The sequence below is a fragment of the Chelonoidis abingdonii genome, chromosome 14 (assembly GCF_003597395.2).
Source record: "Chelonoidis abingdonii isolate Lonesome George chromosome 14, CheloAbing_2.0, whole genome shotgun sequence".
Lineage (NCBI taxonomy): Eukaryota > Metazoa > Chordata > Testudines > Testudinidae > Chelonoidis > Chelonoidis abingdonii.
This window is the reverse complement of record NC_133782.1, coordinates 26,271,654-26,291,627: the sequence shown is the minus strand read 5'-3', so window position 1 is coordinate 26,291,627 and position 19,974 is coordinate 26,271,654. Positions and strand designations below refer to the sequence as shown.

General features: G+C 49.4%; 1 protein-coding gene across 1 annotated transcript in view; it reads right to left on the bottom strand.

Moving 5' to 3' along the window:
- The window catches only part of GGT7 (gamma-glutamyltransferase 7), a 49,196-nt gene extending 30,961 nt beyond the window's left edge, over positions 1–18,235 (bottom strand). The window contains exons 1-4 of the mRNA XM_032769660.2: positions 18,031–18,235; positions 7,304–7,530; positions 4,718–4,869; positions 1,267–1,384 (exon numbers count right to left, since the gene is read on the bottom strand). Of these exons, the coding sequence (XP_032625551.1) occupies positions 1,267–1,384; positions 4,718–4,869; positions 7,304–7,530; positions 18,031–18,214 (681 nt within the window). The 5' untranslated portion in view covers positions 18,215–18,235. The remainder of the gene's footprint in view (positions 1–1,266; positions 1,385–4,717; positions 4,870–7,303; positions 7,531–18,030) is intronic.
- Positions 18,236–19,974: the final 1,739 nt, after the last annotated feature.

Below are 19,974 nucleotides of genomic sequence, written 5' to 3'. Positions count from 1 at the left end.
GGTAAAGAATGGTGTCCCTAGCCTCTGTTCATCAGAGGATGGAGATGGATGTCAGGAGAGAGATCACTTGATCATTGCCTGTTAGCTTCACTCCCTCTGGGGCACTTGGCATTGGCCGCTGTTGGTAGACAGATACGGGGCTAGATGGACCTTTGGTCTGACCCGGTACGGCCGTTCTTATGTTCTAATGTTCTTATGTTACAGTTAAGGAGTAAAAGCCTTTGGGAAGAAAGTGGGACAAATTCATTCCTGATGTAACCCCAGTGATGTCAATGGGATGAACTCTGTTCCATGACCTGCAACCTTTGTTATTTATCTATCTAACATTTTGGATATTTCTAAAAGTATGTCTACATGGCAAAAAAAACAATAAAAAAAATTGCACAGCAGCAAGTCACAGAGCCTGCTTGTGCTATGGTGCTAAAAATAGCCATGCAGACATTCATGCTCAGGCTGGAGCTCAGGCTCTGAAACCCAACCCCTTCCCTGGGCTTCAGAGCCCAGGCCCATACGTCTACATGGCTATTTTCAACTCCATAGTGTGAGCCCAAATCTGTAGACCCAGGTTCTGAAACTCTTTACTACCTGGGTTTTTGCCATGTAGACATACTCTCAGGTGCCTATCTCCTTGGTATCTCACTCTCTGAAGTAGACTGTTCTTACTTAATTTCCCTTATCCCAAAGCATGACTCAGTTTACTCATTTCCAGTCAGACTTGCTGGCTCAAGGAATTTCTACGTTGCACATGAAACATTTCCCCTCTAGGCCACCAGGGCTAATCTGGGTTGGCTCAATAATGGAAAGATGGTCATCATCATGTAAGTGTTCTGTGGCCTCTGAAGAACAAGTGGGTGAGTCTCCGTTCAGCTCCTAGTGGACAAAAACCTAGAGCTCCTCGTAGTCAGTTACAAAAACCACCCTCAGGACTGACAAACCCTCCCCTGCTGTTGGCAGGCTCAGGAGAGTGGGCCACGGAGACCGAACTCCCCTCTCAGCCCTGGAATGAATGGCTCCAGAGTCGGACTGAGGAGCGGTGTGGGGATGAGGATGCTTGACCTGTGTTTGTATCTGTTCTGTGAATAGGGGATTTGATACACCAGCGCCTTTCACCCAAGCTAAACTCCCCTTTGAGTAACAGGCATCCCACCACTCGCTGCCCATACATTAATGATGGGAATCAGGGTTAGTGGGGACTGGAAGGAGAAGACATGTGAACATTAGAAAGGAAGCCCCACGAAAAGAAAATATAAAGGTTCTCCAGCCCACCTTCAGCTCCCAGGCCTTCCGAAGGCCTTCTTCCTGGATCCCAAAGGGGGCTGTCTCTCGGAAGTCAATCACCTGACTCTTGTTCTTCCGGATATCGTGGACCAGCATTACTCCCCCACTGCAAAGCAAGAGCACATTGGGCATACAGAGCTCTTTGCTGTCCATTGGACTCCCCGAGCATTTACTAATGCAGCTGTGAGCCTGTACCCCATTCTGCTGACTTCATGGGCACACACAAGCATTTAGTCCTGGCAGGCAGGCAGAACCATCACAGCCAGGGGAGAGTGACTTGGAGGCTGTTCCGTTTTGTGCAACTTCACCTAATCCATTAGCTGATGCCAGTGACAGCATCTTTATCACCAGTAATGATATAAGAGGCAGAAAGAGCTCAGTCTGCGTTTCAGATCCCAATCTCTGACCTCGGATTTGTAAGATGAGCACATTTGATCTACAAGTGAGCACAAGCCAAAACCTTGGAGAGGGGGTGTATTTGGAATCTAAAGCACGATCCACATTTTGAAAATGGCCCTATTTTTAGAGTGGGCCAGAGCAAAGTACTGGCTCCAAACACATCAGCTCAGACATGGGGGTGTACAAAATCCAGACCTAAAAGCTGCTGCATAAGCCTATTTCTAACTTGTTCTGGAATCCTTATTAACTCCGATGATGACTGGTTGTTTGTTAAGCATCACTGTTATCAGCTCTGCACAGCACACACAAAATACAGTTAGTCGGCACTCTTAATAATTTACAGAACAGGGAAAATCCCAATGTCCTTGGCAGATGCCCACAGGGAAAAGCAGGGTTTGGTGTGAAGGCCTGGACTGGGATTCACGAGACCACAGTTCACTTCCCAGGCCTGTCACAGACTTCCTGTGCGATCTTGGCTAAGGCCCCAGATCTGCGTCTCAGTTCCCCCTCTATAAAACAGAGAGAACAGCACTTTCTTTCTCCCATTCTTTGCCTGTCTTCTCTGTTTAGATTGTAAGCTTTTGGGGGCAGGGACTATCTCTCCTGTGCATACATCCTAGCACAATGGGGCCCTCTTCTTGACTTCTACGACTTTACAAACAACAATGCAACTCCACTTTCCAATGGAGTTATTACAGGGACTTGTTCAACTATGGATTTTACCAGGTTCCTTCAATACAACCTTCCCTTTACACCAATATAGCAGCTCTTTGTGTCCTAACTGTTTATATGACCCAATAGAAATCAGTTTCATCTGAGAAATGACTTATTTATAATCTCTATCACACTCGGGCTCCAGAATAAACATTTAGATCAAGAATGGGCTTGTGTCACCATAGGAAATCATGCTTCTATGTGTACAATGTGGCCTGTTCTGCTGCAGCTGAGATCACAGGAATCATTTCACATTTAGTGACCCAAGTACTCAGAGGCCCACATGTCATAATGGGCACATTCTAGCATGCATTAGAAACCATTACAAAACATCTACAAGTTTAACAACTAAAATCTGGTGGGGGAGATCATGAAGAAACGTGTGAGACAGCAGAGAGGAAGGTGACGAACCAGCAGAGTTCAAACTAAAAACACCTTCAGAATCAAAAACGTTGAAGCTTTTTTTGAAAGTGAGATTATTCATTATTGTTGACTATTGTTCATAGATTCGAAGGCCAGCCTAGTCCAACTTCCTCCATAACACAGACCATAGATTTCACCAAATGATTCCTGCATTAATCCCTAAAGCTTGTGGTTGGACCAGTGCATATTTTAGAAGGACAACTAATTTTGAAGACTGCAAGTGATGGAGAATCCACATTCCGTGGTACATTGTTCCAATAGCTAATTATTTGTGCCTGTTGGTTTAAAATTTAGTTGTTCACTTGATGCTTTAATCCCCAATTAGAACACAGGAACTCTGTGCCTTAGAAGTCTTGGGTAAATTGCATATTTCCCAAATCCATTCCCAACTAATCCATCCATTTGTGGTTTGTTCTGTTTTGTTTTTTAATCCTAAACAGAGATTTAGTAACAGGCTTTGGGATCAAACCAGGGGTTCCACTTACAACAAAAGATTCTCAAATCCGAGTTGATGAGACATTATCAGGTGACAGCATTTATGTAACATTCCCTGGGACTTCCTGGTGTCCTGTCAAGCGCAGGGTTCAAGTCTCACTTGCATAACGTCTTTTGAAACTAACACCAAAGGGAGGCAGCAGCTCTAGGTAGTAGGCTAGACTCGGGGGTAGTGAGGTCACATGGAGTCCAAGCTGGTGCAGTTGGCACTTTCCTCCAGCCCCATCACTCTGCACATTCCTCCAGTTTAGATCTCCTTACATTCACTTTGTCCCACCAGGAGTTGAGGGAACCCCCATATAGCAACATGCTACTGCTGCTATTGTAATAGGGCCATGATTTACAGGTGTAACAAATCTTATTCGGTTCTCCAAAACACACCAGGACAGATCCACTCAGCATACTGGGAGTGGGGGAATAGGGAGCATTCCACCCCTGTTTAATCTCTCCCGATCCTGGGGGCCAGATGCACCCCTACACATGCTAGAGCAGACTCAGGGCTGCTCTAGCTTGTGCTTGCTGGAATTGCCTTCTGAGAACCCTTCAATTGGTCCTGGATCATCAGAGTGCAGCACACTCCAGCCATGCCTCTCTCCTGCCACTGGCCCAGCTTAGCAATGCAAAGCAGCCAGAAGGATGGGAGAAAGGATCTGGTCTACCACTGTCACAATGATTTGGTAGCCAACCTTGCCTCCCCACTAGCATCCAGCATGATAGTTTAGAATAAGGACTCAATTGCACCTGTGTTACAGCACGGGCTGGTAGAAAAAGCTTTTGCTGTGTAAACGGTTCTGATCTGATGTGGTGCAATGACAAACCTCCACAGCAGAAGATCTTAGAAGCAGCATGCATGACTCGGGGCAGCATGTGTCAGCCTGGCTCCCAGGAACTCTGCCCACACTCCCATCTCTGCTGGCTGCTGCAGAGGGGGTGAGGTTATAGCAGCTTGAGCAGTCCTTGTGCACAGGAAGAGCAAGGACAGAGCGTGGCCAACCTTGTCTAGAGGCACACAGAGGAGAAGGATCGTTGTAGCCTCTCCCCTGCTTTCAAGGCTGTGAAGGGCTCGTCAGGCTCCATCCCTATAATGAGGATGCAGTGGAAGCCTTCCCCATCACCAGCTGGCAGGTGCACAAAGGAGGCGACAAGCATGGAGTCAGATGACACTTTGTGATCCCAATTCCTCCCGTGCCCATCCCCAGAGCACAGGGCAGCCCCAGAGCCGCAGCGCAGAGAGGAACTCCTTTCAGCTCCTTGGCAAAGCTCTGCACCACCTGCCTGACCAGACTCCTGGCTCGACACTGCCCCATTGCCCAGACCCAGTGCCCTCCTGGTTCTGCCCCCTCAGCACGCCACCACACCAAGTGGGCCCTCTCAGCAACGGGGAGCACAGTCACCAGTTTGCACCTACCCGCCGATGCCGGACGTGTGGGGGTTGATTATTCCTGCGCACAGAGCTGCGGCGATGGCTGCATCCACTGAGGATCCCTGCTTGTTGAGCACCTCAATGCCCAGCGCCGTGCAGCGGGCAGCGTCGGTGACCACGGCACCCTGGTGGAATATCTAGGAGAAGCAAAGCCATGCGGTAGGAGAAAGGCAGCGCCATCTGCTGGTGGAAGGAGCATTTCCCACACTCGCATTCAAGCCCATGGCAGGGCCTGGTCTGGGGCCCATAACGAACATGGGCAGCTGCAGATGGTTTGTGTCTGTGTGCAATTCAAGGGGTTGATTTTGACCTGTAAATGGCTGAGCAGTTGGATTCCTGACTACGTCACTTCTTGTGCTGCAGCTGAGACTGCCAGGCCTGACTTCTCCTTAGACAAAAGGCCTCCAGCCACTGCTACCGGTGAAGTGCCAAATGCTCTAATGCAGCCGGTCATTCCCACAGCCACGCTCTAGCCCTAGGTATACCATGTTATGTCACAACCACAATTGGCACCTGGACAGGGCTGAGAACAGCTGGCCTCTTTGTTCTACACAAAACTCTTCATGTTTTGTATGTTTTCAAAATCCCATACAAAACTTAACAAAACACCAAGGCAGACATCACAAGCAATCCCCACAGCACGGCCCTCATTTCCCCAACACACTTAAACACAACCCCCATAGCAGGGCCCCATCCCCATACAAACACAATCCCTGCAGCAGGGTCTCCCATCTCCATGCACACACCTAAACACAACCCCTGCAGCAGCCCCCCACACCTCCCATCACCCCTATGCATCTAATCAAAACATCATAGCAGGGCCCCCATCCCCACCAGCACACCTAAACACAACCCCCATGGCAGGGCCCTCATCCCCCTGCACACACCTAAACATAACCCCCTGTAGCAGGGTCACCCATCACCCCCATGCACCTAAACAAAACCCCATAGCAGGGCCCCTATCCCCACCACCACCACACCTAAACACAACCCCTGCAGCAGGGCTCCCCCATCACCACGCACCTACACAAAACCCCATAGCAGGGCCCCTATCCCCACCACCACCACACCTAAACACAACCCCTGCAGCAGGGCTCCCCCATCACCACGCACCTACACAAAACCCCATAGCAGGGCCCCCCATCCCCGTGTACACACCTAAACACTGGGGCAGCTCTAGGCATTTTGCCGCCCCAAGCACGGCAGGCAAGCTGCCTTTGGCGACTTGCCTGCGGGAGGTCCCCGGTCCCGTGAATTCAGCGGCAGCCTGCAGGAGGTCCGCCAAAGCCGCGGGATCAGCGGACCCTCCGCAGGCACGCTGTCGAAGGCAACCTGCCTGCCACCCTCGCGGCGACCGGCAGAGTGCCCCCCGTGGCTTGCCGCCCCAAGCACACGCTTGGTGTGCTGGTGCCTGGAATCGCCCCTGCCTAAACACAACCCCTACAGGAGGGCCTAGCTATTTGTCAAGGATGGTCAGGAAACAAGTTTGCTTTTACTATGTTAAGCACCTAGGTACAGTACTCTAATTGTGGGCACTCTAAAAATACACCACAGACAGACAGAAAGGTTAGACTGTTAGACTGCTATCTAAACAGATATCTATTGCAAATGAACTCTGTGCATCAGCAAGAGTCCAAATAATTAAAAGAGCAAGGATGTGCCTTTCCCATTCTGAGACCTGCCCCAGGACATCTAGCCAAGACCTCCCACCTCATTGAGCAGTATGGGGAGGACAGTGTGGTCAAGACCCACTGACACCTGTTTGCGACACACACACTGCATTACACGACATCACAGCACACTAGTAAATGTTCTGTAGCCTATTTTGTCAAAGCAACAAAGTCTTAGTAAAATGGGCCCGCACAGCAGTGTTGCCTTTCCTGTGAAACCCTTGCGGTGACGTGGGGAGAGACAGCCAGTGTGTAAAATATGAAGCATGGACAGAGAATAGCAGGCGCTTCCTCTGTAGTTTAAACCATTACACTGCTTAGTCCCACTTAAAAATTTTACCCCTCAGTGACAAGTGCCCCACACAATATACAGACCAGCAACACTATAATTTCTCCCTGTTATTGTCAGAAAAGTGACTGTGTACCAAAGGTGCCTTCTGCCTTAATAACAGAGCTGCTGACTACATTTATTCAGATCTAGGTTTTTCTCCTGTTTGAACCACAGAGCCAACCAGGGCAGGATGAGCTGGATTCTATTCTCTCCAGTGCATCATCACCAAAACCTCACAGATAAATCTGGTTGCATCATCTCTGGCCGCAATGATGATGCAAGAGCAGAGAGAACCCAGCTTGACTCTCAGATCCTGCAGGGACCTTACAGCATGGGCTGGTAGAAAAAGCTTTTGCTGTGTAAACGGTTCTGATCTGATGTGGAATCACTGAGAGAGAATCAGTATGGGGAGGCTCCCAATCTCAATTCTACAGTCCCTTTTTGGCATTACCGGCATTTGCTGGGTGTCTTAATTGCTGAGAGCAAAGGAGGAAGCTGTAGTACCCAGCAGCCAATTCTTCCCATAGCTAGATTATTGTCCTTTTTTTAAATAAAAAAGCCTCCACTTACCTGTGGGTCCCCAAAGTAGATCTGCATGATCAGGGCCACCGTGACTCCCATCGCAAAGGTTAAGCAGGCCGTGATGATCACAGTCAGCCCATCCTGGCGGCAGCTGCAGTCCGCAGAGAATGGGTCTTTGTTGGTCTCCCGCAATGGTGAGACATCCTGACTGCCCATCTCCGATGAAGATGATGGCAGGCGCTGGAGGCGAGCTGATTTCAGGAAAGAATCTGGATCTTCAGAGGCAGTGAGGAAAGAGAATGAGAGTTAGGTACTGAGGAAGCTTGGGTTCTTATTCCAGTGCATAAGCTGAATTAGCATTACATCTGTACTCGTTCCAGCAAAGTGATTATCTTCCCTATTGAGCTTTCAATAGATTTTCTGGCTCATATACTGCTCTGGGTCATTTTACTCCTACCTTCCTTTAACACCTGTTAGCCTTAAGGGGACTTTTCCCTGGAGATGGTGAGATTTGGACAGGTAACTTGTCTGAATTGTGCTTGATGCAGCAGATGGATGGACAGACCGAGGGCACCAACATTTCCAGCAATGAACCCACGATTAGTGCCCTTTTAGGCTTGATTGTAACACAGATCCCATGTTATTCTGTTTGCAGACCAGTCTCAGAAACGCTGCAGAAGATGCAGTTAAGACCAAAAACCCCATCAATATTCCTTGGGCCCCGTGCTTAAGGTAAAGCAACTTAATCAAACATACCCACATCAAAATAGTAGAGGGAATAGGGGAACTTTACTTACCTGTCTGTCAACTCAACTAAACCTAACGGCATTCAGGAGGCAAGGAGACTGTTTCAGTTTCTCATTACTTAAGCTTTCAAACAATGATTAGAAGAAATGCAAAATCTGGTGACTTGGTGTAATTACAATGTCAGAAATGATACACCCAACAGAAGGAGGCCCTGTGTCCCACTGCCAGGCTCAGGGCCGGCGCCAGTGCTTTTGCCGCCCCAAGCAGCAGGGAAAAAAAAAAGCAGCGATCGACGGCACTTTGGCGGCAGCTCTACAGCCACCACTTCATTCTTCGGCAGCAGGTCCTTCCCTCGGAGAGGGACTGAGAGACCCGCTGCTGAATTGCCGCCACCGAGCCAGATGTGCCATCCCTTCCCGTTGGCTGCCCCAAGCACCTGCTTGCAGCGCTGGTGCCTGGAGCCAGCTCTGGCTAGGCTTTAACTGGGAGAAAAAGGCCGGAACAACAAACAAAGTGCACATCACTTCCACAGGCTTTTGAAAACAATTTACCTTACTGTTCAACGTCCTTCAAATCTATATTTTCTTCCTCTGTTATTTTCACAAGGTTGATGATTGTGAGAAAAGCCTGCACAGAGGGCATTACCTGGGAGTTAATAGCCACTTGGGACCTGGCCCCAACTCAGCTGCTATTTAAATCGTACTTCAAATAGAGATTTATATTCACACTGGCCAGTGGTGTGCTGTCACCAGCATTTCCTGCTCAAACACACTCCAACTGGCTGAGATGAGGTCATGTGCTCAGAGGAAATTTTACACCATTCCAAGATTGACCGCATTATTTACCACTTAGTCACCATTGGCTGACTTTTTTTTTTAAACTATGTCCTAGCCAGTGATTGGCTGAGATTAATTACATGGGGCTATCACATCCAATCCGATTATCTATGGTCATCTAAGAGTGAGACCTTTCAGTGCTCTCCTGTTCCTTTTCCTCTTCGGGTGGTTCTGGGGGAGTGGGTATTAGAGCTGTTACAGTCGTCTTCCCTGTGCTTCCTCTCTTGTTCAGGTGAAGCAAGTTCCTCTTGAGTTGCAAGTGCTGGCATCGTCAGAGCTCAGGTGCAGCTAGGGTTGCCAACAGGCCCTTATTACAAGGAACGTCCCTTATTTTTCCATCTCTGTTCAACAAGATCGGGAGTTGCTGAGTGCTGCAAAAAGCAGCAAGAAATATCTCCGCCAAAGGCAGGTAAGTACTGCTTATTGATAATAATAATGATTATGCATACGGTCAGATTCTCCTCCCACTTATACCAGGTGCTCACTAGTGAAACACCATTGATTCGAATGGGATCACGGCTGGTTTGCACTAGTGTGAGAGGAGAGTCAGGCCCAGAGATGCCTTTGAAAAGTTCCTGGACAGCATCCCAGCCTGGAGGATGCTAGGACATGCTCAGGAAGAAACCAGTGTCAGAGTCACAAGAGGTGTTCTGCAGAAGTGAACTAGCTGGCAGCACCTACAGCAGAGAAAGGAGATGTGTAGGGAGGAGGACTGTGGATGGAAGAGAAGAGCTGTTCTCTTGTCCTGTGATAAAAAGGCTGCATATGAACTGGAGAACAAGTTAACAAGTAGAACGATTGGCTCTTGGTTTGAATGTGTGATCAGCAGGCCTCCTGCAGCTGAGTACTATCTGCAACTAGCAGTCATTTGTATTAACCCAAGGGGCAGCAGGGTTCCACGCATCTCCCTGGCAAAGAGAGAGAGGCACAGAGCTGCCACCAGTCACTGCAGGGGGAAGGGACTGGCCAAGAGGGGCTTCTGCCCTGGGGGTCTAGGCCAGGAGCCCTGAGACATTCTCTGTCAGTCTGTAACTGTAGCTTTTTTTCCCTCTTGAGCCTAAAGCTACTTCTGTGGGATGAGCAGATTGGGATGAGGGGACCCTGGGTCAGCAATGCTGAAGCAGGTTGGCTGGGGCAGCCCAGGAGAGGGGAGGGAATGAGGTGGAGGGGTGATCTGGAAAATAATAAAAAAAAACCAAATGTAACAAGTTGTGCCCCTCTGCCCTTTCATTTCACTCCTATGTTGTCTGTCTGGGACTGTCTGTCAGTCTTGCCAATGCGGCTTGTAAACTCTTTGAGGCAAGGCCTGTCTCTTCCTGTATGATCGTACAGCACCTAGCCCAGTGAGGGTCCTCATCCTGACTGGGGCCTTTGGGCAACACTGTAATATAAATGATTAATGAAATACATAATAATAATATGTCCCAACTCCAGTCAGTAACTAACTCAATCAGCTAAGAGGGAGAATGGCTGCTGGCAGCCTGGTCTCTGCCCCATCCTCAGCCCCATTTGTCAGGGGAGCAGGAATAGTCTGGGGCTAATGTTAGGCTGTTCCTGCTCATCCTGTACTAAGGACACATTCCCCTGTCCTCACGGAAGGGCTTGGCTCACTTACTAAGCCAAGCTAAACAGGTAGAGATGAAAGGCCCCAATTAACCTCTTAATGTCTCTACCAGCCTCCTTCCAAGTGCTTCTGGGGAAGGCAGCAGTTATGACTTTCCAGGTCCTGTCTCAGTCTTGACATTTTAAAACCACTAAGCCAAATTGAGACCTGGGGTAAACAGGTGCAGCTCTCCTGGTGTCAGGACGGGCCCCAATTCTAATCTCAGTTGCACTGCAGTAAATCAGGAGTAACTGCACTGGAATCAGTAAAATTATATCTTCTTACACCAATCTCACCTTAACTCAGGAGTAAGGCCACTGCCAGGGCAAAGCATGAGAGATCAAGCTTGGCCCACTGTATTTATTTACCAACTTATAAAAGAACCCTTATCCCCGAAGGCAGGGGGGCTCCACCTACAGCCCACAAGCCATACACAGCTCACCAGAGCATTTCATAAGATCCCAGCCTGCTTCGACACAATATACTAACAGCCGATTGATTCATTAGCTTTTTGTGATAGTGTGTACATCATTTTTCCTGTTTTCTATAATTGATACACATTTTAGGCACTCATTTCTTTGTTTTTAAATAGACAATACTGCACATAAAAACAACCTATCTAAATACATACGAAACAAGACGAACAAACTAATATGACTTGAAATCATATTGATATCTTATTGAATCTGTTTGGCCCCCACAAGGTGGTGCTTAGGTTTATGTGACCCTCCTGTGTAATAAGGCTAAACACCATTGCCCTAAGGTCTAAGCACCTGTACAACCTTCAACCAAGACATGACTCGTTAATAGTACCAGACAACAGCTCAGTCAAAACCCTCCTCCTGCATTTCATCTCTAAGACCAGGGCTGCAATCCTGCCTCAGGTCACCCATGGAACCATGTTTGATGTTCTCATCTGAGTCCCCAGTGGATGTTGGTCCATAGCAAAGAAACCCCACACAGTGCAACACAGCTGCGTGCCTGTTCTCAACAGGAGCTCAAGATGGACAGAGTGAGTCAGGGCTGAGGTGGGCGGGCAGTGGCTGTGTATAGGCTGGGGCAATGGGAAGAGGCCCAAGACTGGAACATCAAGGGGTGCTGCAGTTCAGGATTGGGGTGCTTTGGCAGAACTGTGTGGAAGCCCGGAATCGGAAGAGTAGAAGGGCACAGGTCAGAAGTGCAGTGCATAAGCTGAACTGTTTGGAGGGGCCCACAACTGGACTAGCAGGGGAAGTAATTACTCTTGTAGAGCTGGGGCAAAAGTGGGGGGCAAATTATGCACATCCCCTGGCTCCAGCCAGCATTCACACTTCTCTCAATTCCACCAGCACCACATTCACCTCTAGCAAGAAAATCAAATGACAAATACCGATGCTCTCTTACTTGGAGAATCAAAGCAGCAGGAATCTCTGTGCAAAACCATGAGCGTCTCCAATCTCAATGTTAAGCCAGGCTTCTCTTGTGCTACTATAGAGCTCTGGAAACAGAGACTGCAGGACTGAAAAATTAGACCTCCGCCATGCCTATAGTTGGGATGACAGAGCTCAACACGTGCCCCTTTCTTCCCCCAATAAAGCTCAGACCCTCAGCTCTCCTTCTACCTCTGCTCAAACACTGCCCATCACTTCAGAAGACACCCTCCTGTGGAGACTTTCATGGCAGACAGTTACACCAGGCAGGCCATTTGTTCCTTGGGGTCCCAGGAACTTAGACACCCCACGTATTATATACACAGGAGTAGGGAGGAGAGGTAAGAAGATGAATGAGGGACGGTTTTGCAACTGAAAAATGGGATTTGAGCACTTGTCAGTAAGGGGAATTTTAGCAACTGGTGGGGCTTTCGCATCTGTCATGGGTGGGTCTGAGAGAGCCAGGCTGTGGAGCTGGTCCCTAGGGAGGGTCCAAGGGGAGCCAGTGTTCAGAGGAAGTTGAAGGTGAATGTAGGGAAAGGCTGCTGAAAGAGCACCACTCTCCAACAGATAAGGCCTGGTGTAATCACCCTTTTGCCCAGGGATTCTCAAACTAGGGTCCTGACCCCTCAGGGGGTCCAGAGGTGGTTACATGGGGGTCATGAGCTGTCAGCCCCAAGTCCAGCCATGCATGGGGCCGACAGCCCAGAGGCCCTCCAGCCCAGATCCACCCTCACCCCCGTTCACCTCCAGCCCCGCTCCTCCTCCAAAGAAAGGACACCAAAATAAAAATTTGCTCAGAGTGCCGTTTTTTCTAAGGCCAGCCCTGGGACTGAGACAGCATTAGAGGGTTTGATTAATTCAGCTGCTGAAAAAACTGCATGAATGTGTTTTTTATTTATGGGGGAGGGGGCTCACACTCAGAGGCTTGCTGCGTGAAAGGGGTTGCCCATACAAAAGTTTGAGAACCACTTCTTTAGTCCATACAGTATTGGCCTGGCCCTGCACCGCTGAGGTTTTAAACCCCGTGTCACCCTGCAGCTTTTAATCCTTGTTTGCCCCTGTGACAGGCAAATAATCCAAATACTGGGTGGGTGTGCAGTGCCTGCTGTCCAAGGATCTCGGAGACCTTCACAGGCCTTAATGAATTCAGCTTCAAAACAGAACTTGCAGGCAGGGATGCTCTTGTACCCCACTTTAGAGGTGGGGAAACCAGAGCATAGAGGGACGACCTTCGGCCAATCATGTCACACAGGATGTCCATGGTAGAGTTGGGAACAGCAGCCTAAGAGAAAGGACAGTGCTTTAGGCACTAGCCCATGAGCTGGGTTCAATTTCCTGCTCTGCCACAGACTTCCTCTGTGAACCTGGGCAAGTCATTCGGCCTCAATTTCCTATCCATGAAAGGGGGATAACAACAATGCCCTACCTCACAGGGATGTTGTGAGGATAAAAATATTAATGATTGAGAAGTGCTTAAATAATGTGGTAATAGGGGGAGGGCATATAAATATCTCTGTTAGAATCTAACCCTCCTGACTCCCCACCCTGGAGCTGCCTGTCTATAGGCTCAGAAAGATGGCGCTTGTCCAGTTCCATCTGATTCTCACTGGCAGGTGCTCTTCACAACCACAGGAAATACAATTTTTATTAAATGAGAGCTTAGATTGGGCAGATAACAAAGACCTAGATTACCACTCCCTCAGTTTGCCAAATAATGTCTCCTACTTGGCATTGGTGAGTGCACAAGTAGATTTTTCAAAGCCACTTGATGTTACATTCATGTAAGCGTTTATATTTTCACGTATACAGTAGAATAGGTGAGTAGGAACATGAAACATTCAAAAATGTCAGCTGTGCAATTGTGTAACAGATTTCTGCATGAAAGTACTGCAGCACGGTGGGGAATTCAGTACCTGTGCACACAAATAGCCAGATCTGCATGCACCACCAGGATAATGGCACACATCATATCATAGAACTGTAGGGCTGGAAGAGGCCTCAAGAGGTCAACTAGGCCAGCCTCCTGTGATGAGGCAGGACCAAGCATACCTAGACCGGGAGTGAGCAACCTTTCAGAAGTGCTGTGCCGAGTCTTCAGTTAGTCACTCTAATTTAAGGTTTCACGTGCCAGTAATACATTTTAACGTTTTTAGAAGGTCTTTTTCTATAAGTTTATAATATATAAGTAAACTATTGTTGTGTGTAAAGTAAATAAGGTTTTTAAAATGTTTAAGAAGTTTCATTTAAAATTAAATTAAAATGCAGAGCCCCCCGGACCAGTGGCCAGGACCCGGGCAGTGTGAGTGCCACTGAAAATCATCTCACGTGCCACCTTCAGCATGTGTGCCATTGGTTGCCTACCCCTAAGCTAGACCATCTCTGACAGGTGTTTGTCAAACCTGTTCTTAAAAGCCTGCACAACCTCCCTTGGAAGGCTATTCCAGTATTTAACTCCCTTTTAGTTAGAAAGTTTTCCTAACATCTAACCTAAATATCTCTTGTTGCAGTTAAGCTGATGACTTCTTATCCTACCTTCAGTGGCCCTGGAGAACAATTCATCACCTTCCTCTTCGTAACAGTCCTTAACTTATTTGAAGACAGTGATCAGGTCCCCGCCCCCCAGTCTTCTTTTCTCAAGACTAAACATGCCTGGTTCTTTATCCTTCCCTGAGAGATCAGGTTTTCCAAAGCGTAGTCATTTTAGTTGACCATCTCTGGACTCTTTCCAACTTCTCCACATCTTTCCTAAAGTGTGACACCCAAACAGGACACAGACTCCATCTGAGGCCTCACCAGTGCTGAGTAGAGTGAGACAACTACCTCCTTTGTCTCACATACAATGCTTCTGTTAACACACCCCATAATGATGTTAGCCTTTGTCACAGATGCATCACACTGGTGGCTCATATTCAGTTTGTGAACCACTATAACCCCCAGATCTTTTTCTGCAGTATTACTGCCCAGCCAGTTATTCCCCATTTTATAGCTTTATATTTCATTTTGCCTTCCTAAGTGTAGCAATTACCATTTGTCTTTATTGAATTTCATCTTGTTGATTTCAGACCAGTTCTCCAATTTGTCAAGGTCATGTTGAATCCTGTCCTCCAAAGTCCTAGCAAGCCCTCCCAGCTTAGTGTCATCTGCAAATTTTATCAGCATACTCTCCGCTCCATCATCCAAACCAGCAATGAAAATATTGAATAGCACTGGACCCAGGACAGACCTCTGTGGGACCTCGCTACATAGGTGAGGCATGAAATTGCTCTTGCATTTTGCACACACAATGATATACCTAAAGTTTTTGAAAAATCTTTCCCATAGATTCCAAGGTAAAGTAACTAAAGGGACATTTCTCTCTTGGACCTGAAAGTGAGTGCAAACTGGAATGGCATGAAATGAAAATGGATGATGAAAACTTAGTACACCTCTATTTCGATATAACGCTGTCCTCGGGAGCCAAAAAATCTTACCGTATTATAGGTGAAAGCGCGTTATATCAAACTTGCTTTGATCCACCGAAGTGCGCAGCCCTGCCCCCCGGAGCACTGCTTTACCACGTTATATCCGAATTGGTGTTATATCGGATTGCGTTATATCGAGGTAGAGAACGTGATCAAGGAAATGAAAAGGTAAAAACTGTGACCACTTGCAAATTAGCTTTCAGTCCTCAAAGGCAGGGGGTCAAAGACTTGACTGGGAGCTATACAAAACAGTCCTTGCCTTGACAGAGAGATGCATGCATAGATATTTGTTCTCAATCTGGTGACCCAGTGGTAGCAGCCATGACCTGATAGTGACCAGTCATCACTGGGAACCAAATAGTTTGCTGGTCTGAGAGAGGGGAGCAACAGCTAGTCACATGCATCATTGTCACATCAGGATGCTATTAATGAACTAGGGGCCAAATTAATCCCTAGGGTACCTCTACTAACATCGGAGTCTATAGAACTCTTTATAGTTACACTGGGGATGAATCTGACCTATAGTCTTTATACCACCTGGTTTCACTTAGACATGAGTTGGAGCTGGGGGTGTGTGGGGCAGGGGTTAGGCACAGAAGCGGCGCTGGGGCAGGCAGAGGGAGTCAATTTGGATCCACTGGAGAAAAATATGACTTTGATCATCTGTGAAGAAACAATTAAAAAAAAAAAAAAAGTTTATCAAGAATAATTTAAAACCCAGCTCTTTTTATTAAAACCAGGCAGTTGACAGGAACAATTCACAGCTGTTTGCAAGTGTCTATATGTCTTTGAAGCTGGTATTGCACTACCAAACCGGAGACCCCAGCAAACTAAAGTGGGAAACTGGGCAGAGGATGGTAAAGACGATGACACAGGATCTTAGCAAGACCCTTCTGAGCCTAATAAGATATAGGCAATACTAATAATTAAGAATAAAAAGGGTAGTGACATTCCAAGTGCTTGGTGTGACTGAGATGGGGAGATGGGAGGATGGACTGATGCATGGGTGTGAGGATGCTTGGATGAAGGGATAATGCAGCGTAGTAATGAACTAAGTGAAGGGGCTGGTAAGAGTGAAGGGAATAGAGAGAAGGGTAACACAAAAACAGATGGGATGTTCCCCTGGGAAAGGCTGAAATACCAGATTCAGTTGCCTAAATTCTAGAAGACTCTGAGAGAAAGAGAGAGAGAGAGACTAAGTGTGGTATTTTGGGGGAAAATGAGTAACAGGACATAACTGTGTTTTAATTACAACTCCAAACTGTTTCCAAGGATTCAGCATGGATCAAGGACATGGTTCAGTCTTGTCTACACTACAAAACCAAGCTGTACTTCAACTATCTCAGGAGACAGCCACATTATAAGAAGTGATCACTGGGGTGGGTGGATCTGGGCAGTATCTGCCATGTTTTGGCTGGTACCAGGAGGTAGGTTTGGGCCTGCCTGCTGTCAGAGAGCGCCCCACTCCCCAGTAGCTGGGTTTTGCCTGCATTCTGAGAGCTTCCCTCCCTGCATGAGGAGATTCCCCACTGCACAGGGAAATCCTACCCCCAAGGGAGTGGGACGCCCACAGGCCCTGGCCGGCTAGCCCAATCTGCCCTGCAAGGTGAGGGAAGATCAGCAGCCCAGCCACTGAAAAGTGCCAAGTCCTGTGTGAATTGAGGGGAGGAAAGAGGTGATCCCCTTGGCAGATCCCTGAACGGCAGGGGAAAGACCAGCCAGCCAAACCCTGAAGACAGTGGGTGAAAGAACACCCAACCCTATTCCCCAAAAGGCTCCAAGAGTGAATTCTTAGTGGAACCAGGACAAGAGGCTTTCGTGGGACTGGAAACTGAGGGGGCTAGTGAGGGGTGGGCAGCCTGGTCCAGGTTGACCGAGGGATTTGGAGCAGCCGAGATGGGAGTGCTGGAGTCTTTGGGAGCCAGGCCAGGAGAGGAGTGGGGGCGAGAGAGGGAGGCAGCAGTGAAGGGGGATGGAGAGAGTGAGACAGCAGCGAGAAGAGGCACTGAGAGGAGAAATGGAGGCAGCAATGAGGAAAGGGGCTGAGGATGGTGGTGAAGCACTGGAATGGGTTACCCAGGGAGGTGGTGGAATCTCCTTCCTTAGAGGTTTTTAAGGTCAGGCTTGACAAAGCTCTGGCTGGGATGATTTAGTTGGGGACTGGTCCTGCTTTGAGCAGGGGGTTGGACTAGATGAGCTCCTAAGGTCCCTTCCAACCCTGAGATTCTGTGATTCTATGAAATGAAGGGATCAGAAGAAGAAAATAGGGAAGGGGGGAAGAAGGCAGCGGCAGCAGCAGCACCAGCGGTGGGAGGGAGGGAGGGAGGCTGCCCATGCACAGGGGGGGTGGGGGCTGCTTGGCGGGCTGCAGGCAGGGATAGCGAGGGGTGCACGGCTTGGTGCAATGGGGGGTGCAGGTGGGCGAAGCTGGATACAGAACCGTGCAGCCCCGGCTAGAGGCGTGCGGGGGAAGGGTGCCCGGTCCTGGAGAGGTTGGGTGCGGGGGCGGCCGGCAGGCGGCGAGGAAGCTGCAGCGAGGAGAGGGCAGCAGGGATACAGGGAGCAAAGCAGGGCCCTCGGAGCGGGCGGCTGCAGAGCTGACCGGAGAGAGGCGGCGGGGCCGGGAGGGATGCAGCGATGGAGGGATGCAGGAGGCGAGGAAGGATGCTCGGCCGAGGGGAGGGGGCTGCCGGGGCTGCCGGCCGGCTCCTCTCACCCGTGTCCTGCTCTCCCAGGAACGCGTCCTCCTCCTTCCTGGAGCGCAAGCAGCCCTCGGCCGCCGCGCCGGCCGGCTCCTCCTCGGGCAGGCGGGGGAAGCTGGTGATGCTCATGTAGTCCACGGGCGAGTAGGCGCCTAGGGTGCTCTGCTGGCTCGCCTCCTTCTCCACGGCCGCGGCCATCCCGCCCCGGCTCGGCTCGGCCCGGCCCGGCCCCGCTCCGGAAGTGACTGAGGCCAGTGGCGGGGAGGGGAAGGAGGAGCGGGCGCCCAGCCCCCGGCTGCGTGGCGCAGGGACAACAGGTGCCCGGGATCCGCCTCTACAAGAGAAAGGCCCCGGGGGTGGGGGGATCCCCCAGTCTCTGCAGCTGGCCCTGCCCCCGGGGTGGGGAGATACAGCTGCTCATCACCAGGAATCCAGCTATTATCCCTGCATGGGAGCAGCGCCCCTGTTACTGGACTGGGGGCATCCAAGGCACGTTCACCCCCCTTTCTGCACCCCCTTCCCACAGCCAAAGATACCGCCTGGAGTCTGGGGCTACGGATTGTCCAAGGGAGCTGGGTGCCTACCTGCCCCTTGTGCTGTATGGCTAACCAGGCCAGGTGAGCCCCAGGCCCTTTGCAGTCAGGGGGCATTCTGCCAGGGGCTGCACTGGTGCCAGGATTTCAGCCCCAGGGTCAGTCCGGGCTGAGCAGATGTGACCCCAGTACCACCAGGGGCACAGACTGCACCTGCCTTAGGGGAGCTGCCCTGGTGGAAATGTGTTACCTGGTAGAAATGTGTTGTACAGGCCTCAGGCAGTGGGTAGCAGCATAGTTAGCTGAACTTGTCCTTCCGGGAGCCCCATGGGTTTGTCTTCTGGCCCAAGCTGCTAGCCTTGCAGGGTTGTTTCCATTATGATGCTCCAGGTATGTTGTTTGGTGCAATCCTGTTTATAGATAAAGGATAGACACACTGGCCTGGTTCCCTGAACACAGTAGAACCAAATAACAGGCAGTTTCCTTGGTCAGAAATCCCCAAGTTTGCCTTTCCAAAGTATTCCGTGCTCAAGGAGCTCTGTCTGTCTGCTTCTCTGGCTGATGGTTGGCTTTCCTCTCAGACACACAGCCTGTGAAACAACCTCACCACCTCTGTTTGCAATCAGGGAACCCCACAGACCATACATCTTACCTTCTGCTCAGGCCTTGCCCTGTGGCCCATTGCCTTGGGCCATAGCTTCTGTTGTTTCCAGATCTCCCTCTACATAAAGGGGCTTACTTGCTACTTCCACTGAGTCTGAAAGAAGAGCATTTATCACACCTGTTGACTTTAACGGGGCTGTGATTGTCTAGCCTAGTGATCAGAGACTCTCCTGATGGCAGCTGTAAGCACTTTCTAGCATAATAATATTTATCCTTTCCCCCTTCCTCTTAGGAAGGTTAGACCTGGGGCAGCCTGTGGCTTCTCACATCTTCTGTACAGACATATGGCCACAGAGCCTACGAGCCCCAGCCTGCAATGCTCCAGTTTATCTGAGCAGCCAGCCTAGCCAATTGGACCACACGCCTTTCAATATGGAACCTCACTTTGAGGCCAAAGAAGCCTTGAGATGCTTGGAATAGACACACAGGGCCACATCTTAAAACATCAACTCCTAAATTGTACTTCCAACACCAACACATGTATCACAAACCAGACAAGAGGTGTGCATGCACACACAAGCTTGCACACAGAAGTTCCCATACGCACATTCAATTGCATGTGTAGTGTGCACAGCTGCTTCTCCACAGCTGCTTGTTTCACATATATGACACACAGTTAAAGTGACTGTTTGCACAAGCAAGTTCTATTCTGGGGTTCAGCTTAGCAAATGGTTTGGAAACATGACCCCTCCTGATCAGCATCGCAGACAGCGGGCAGCCCACAGCTGTCAACTTCTACATGCAGAAGGGGAACAAATCTCG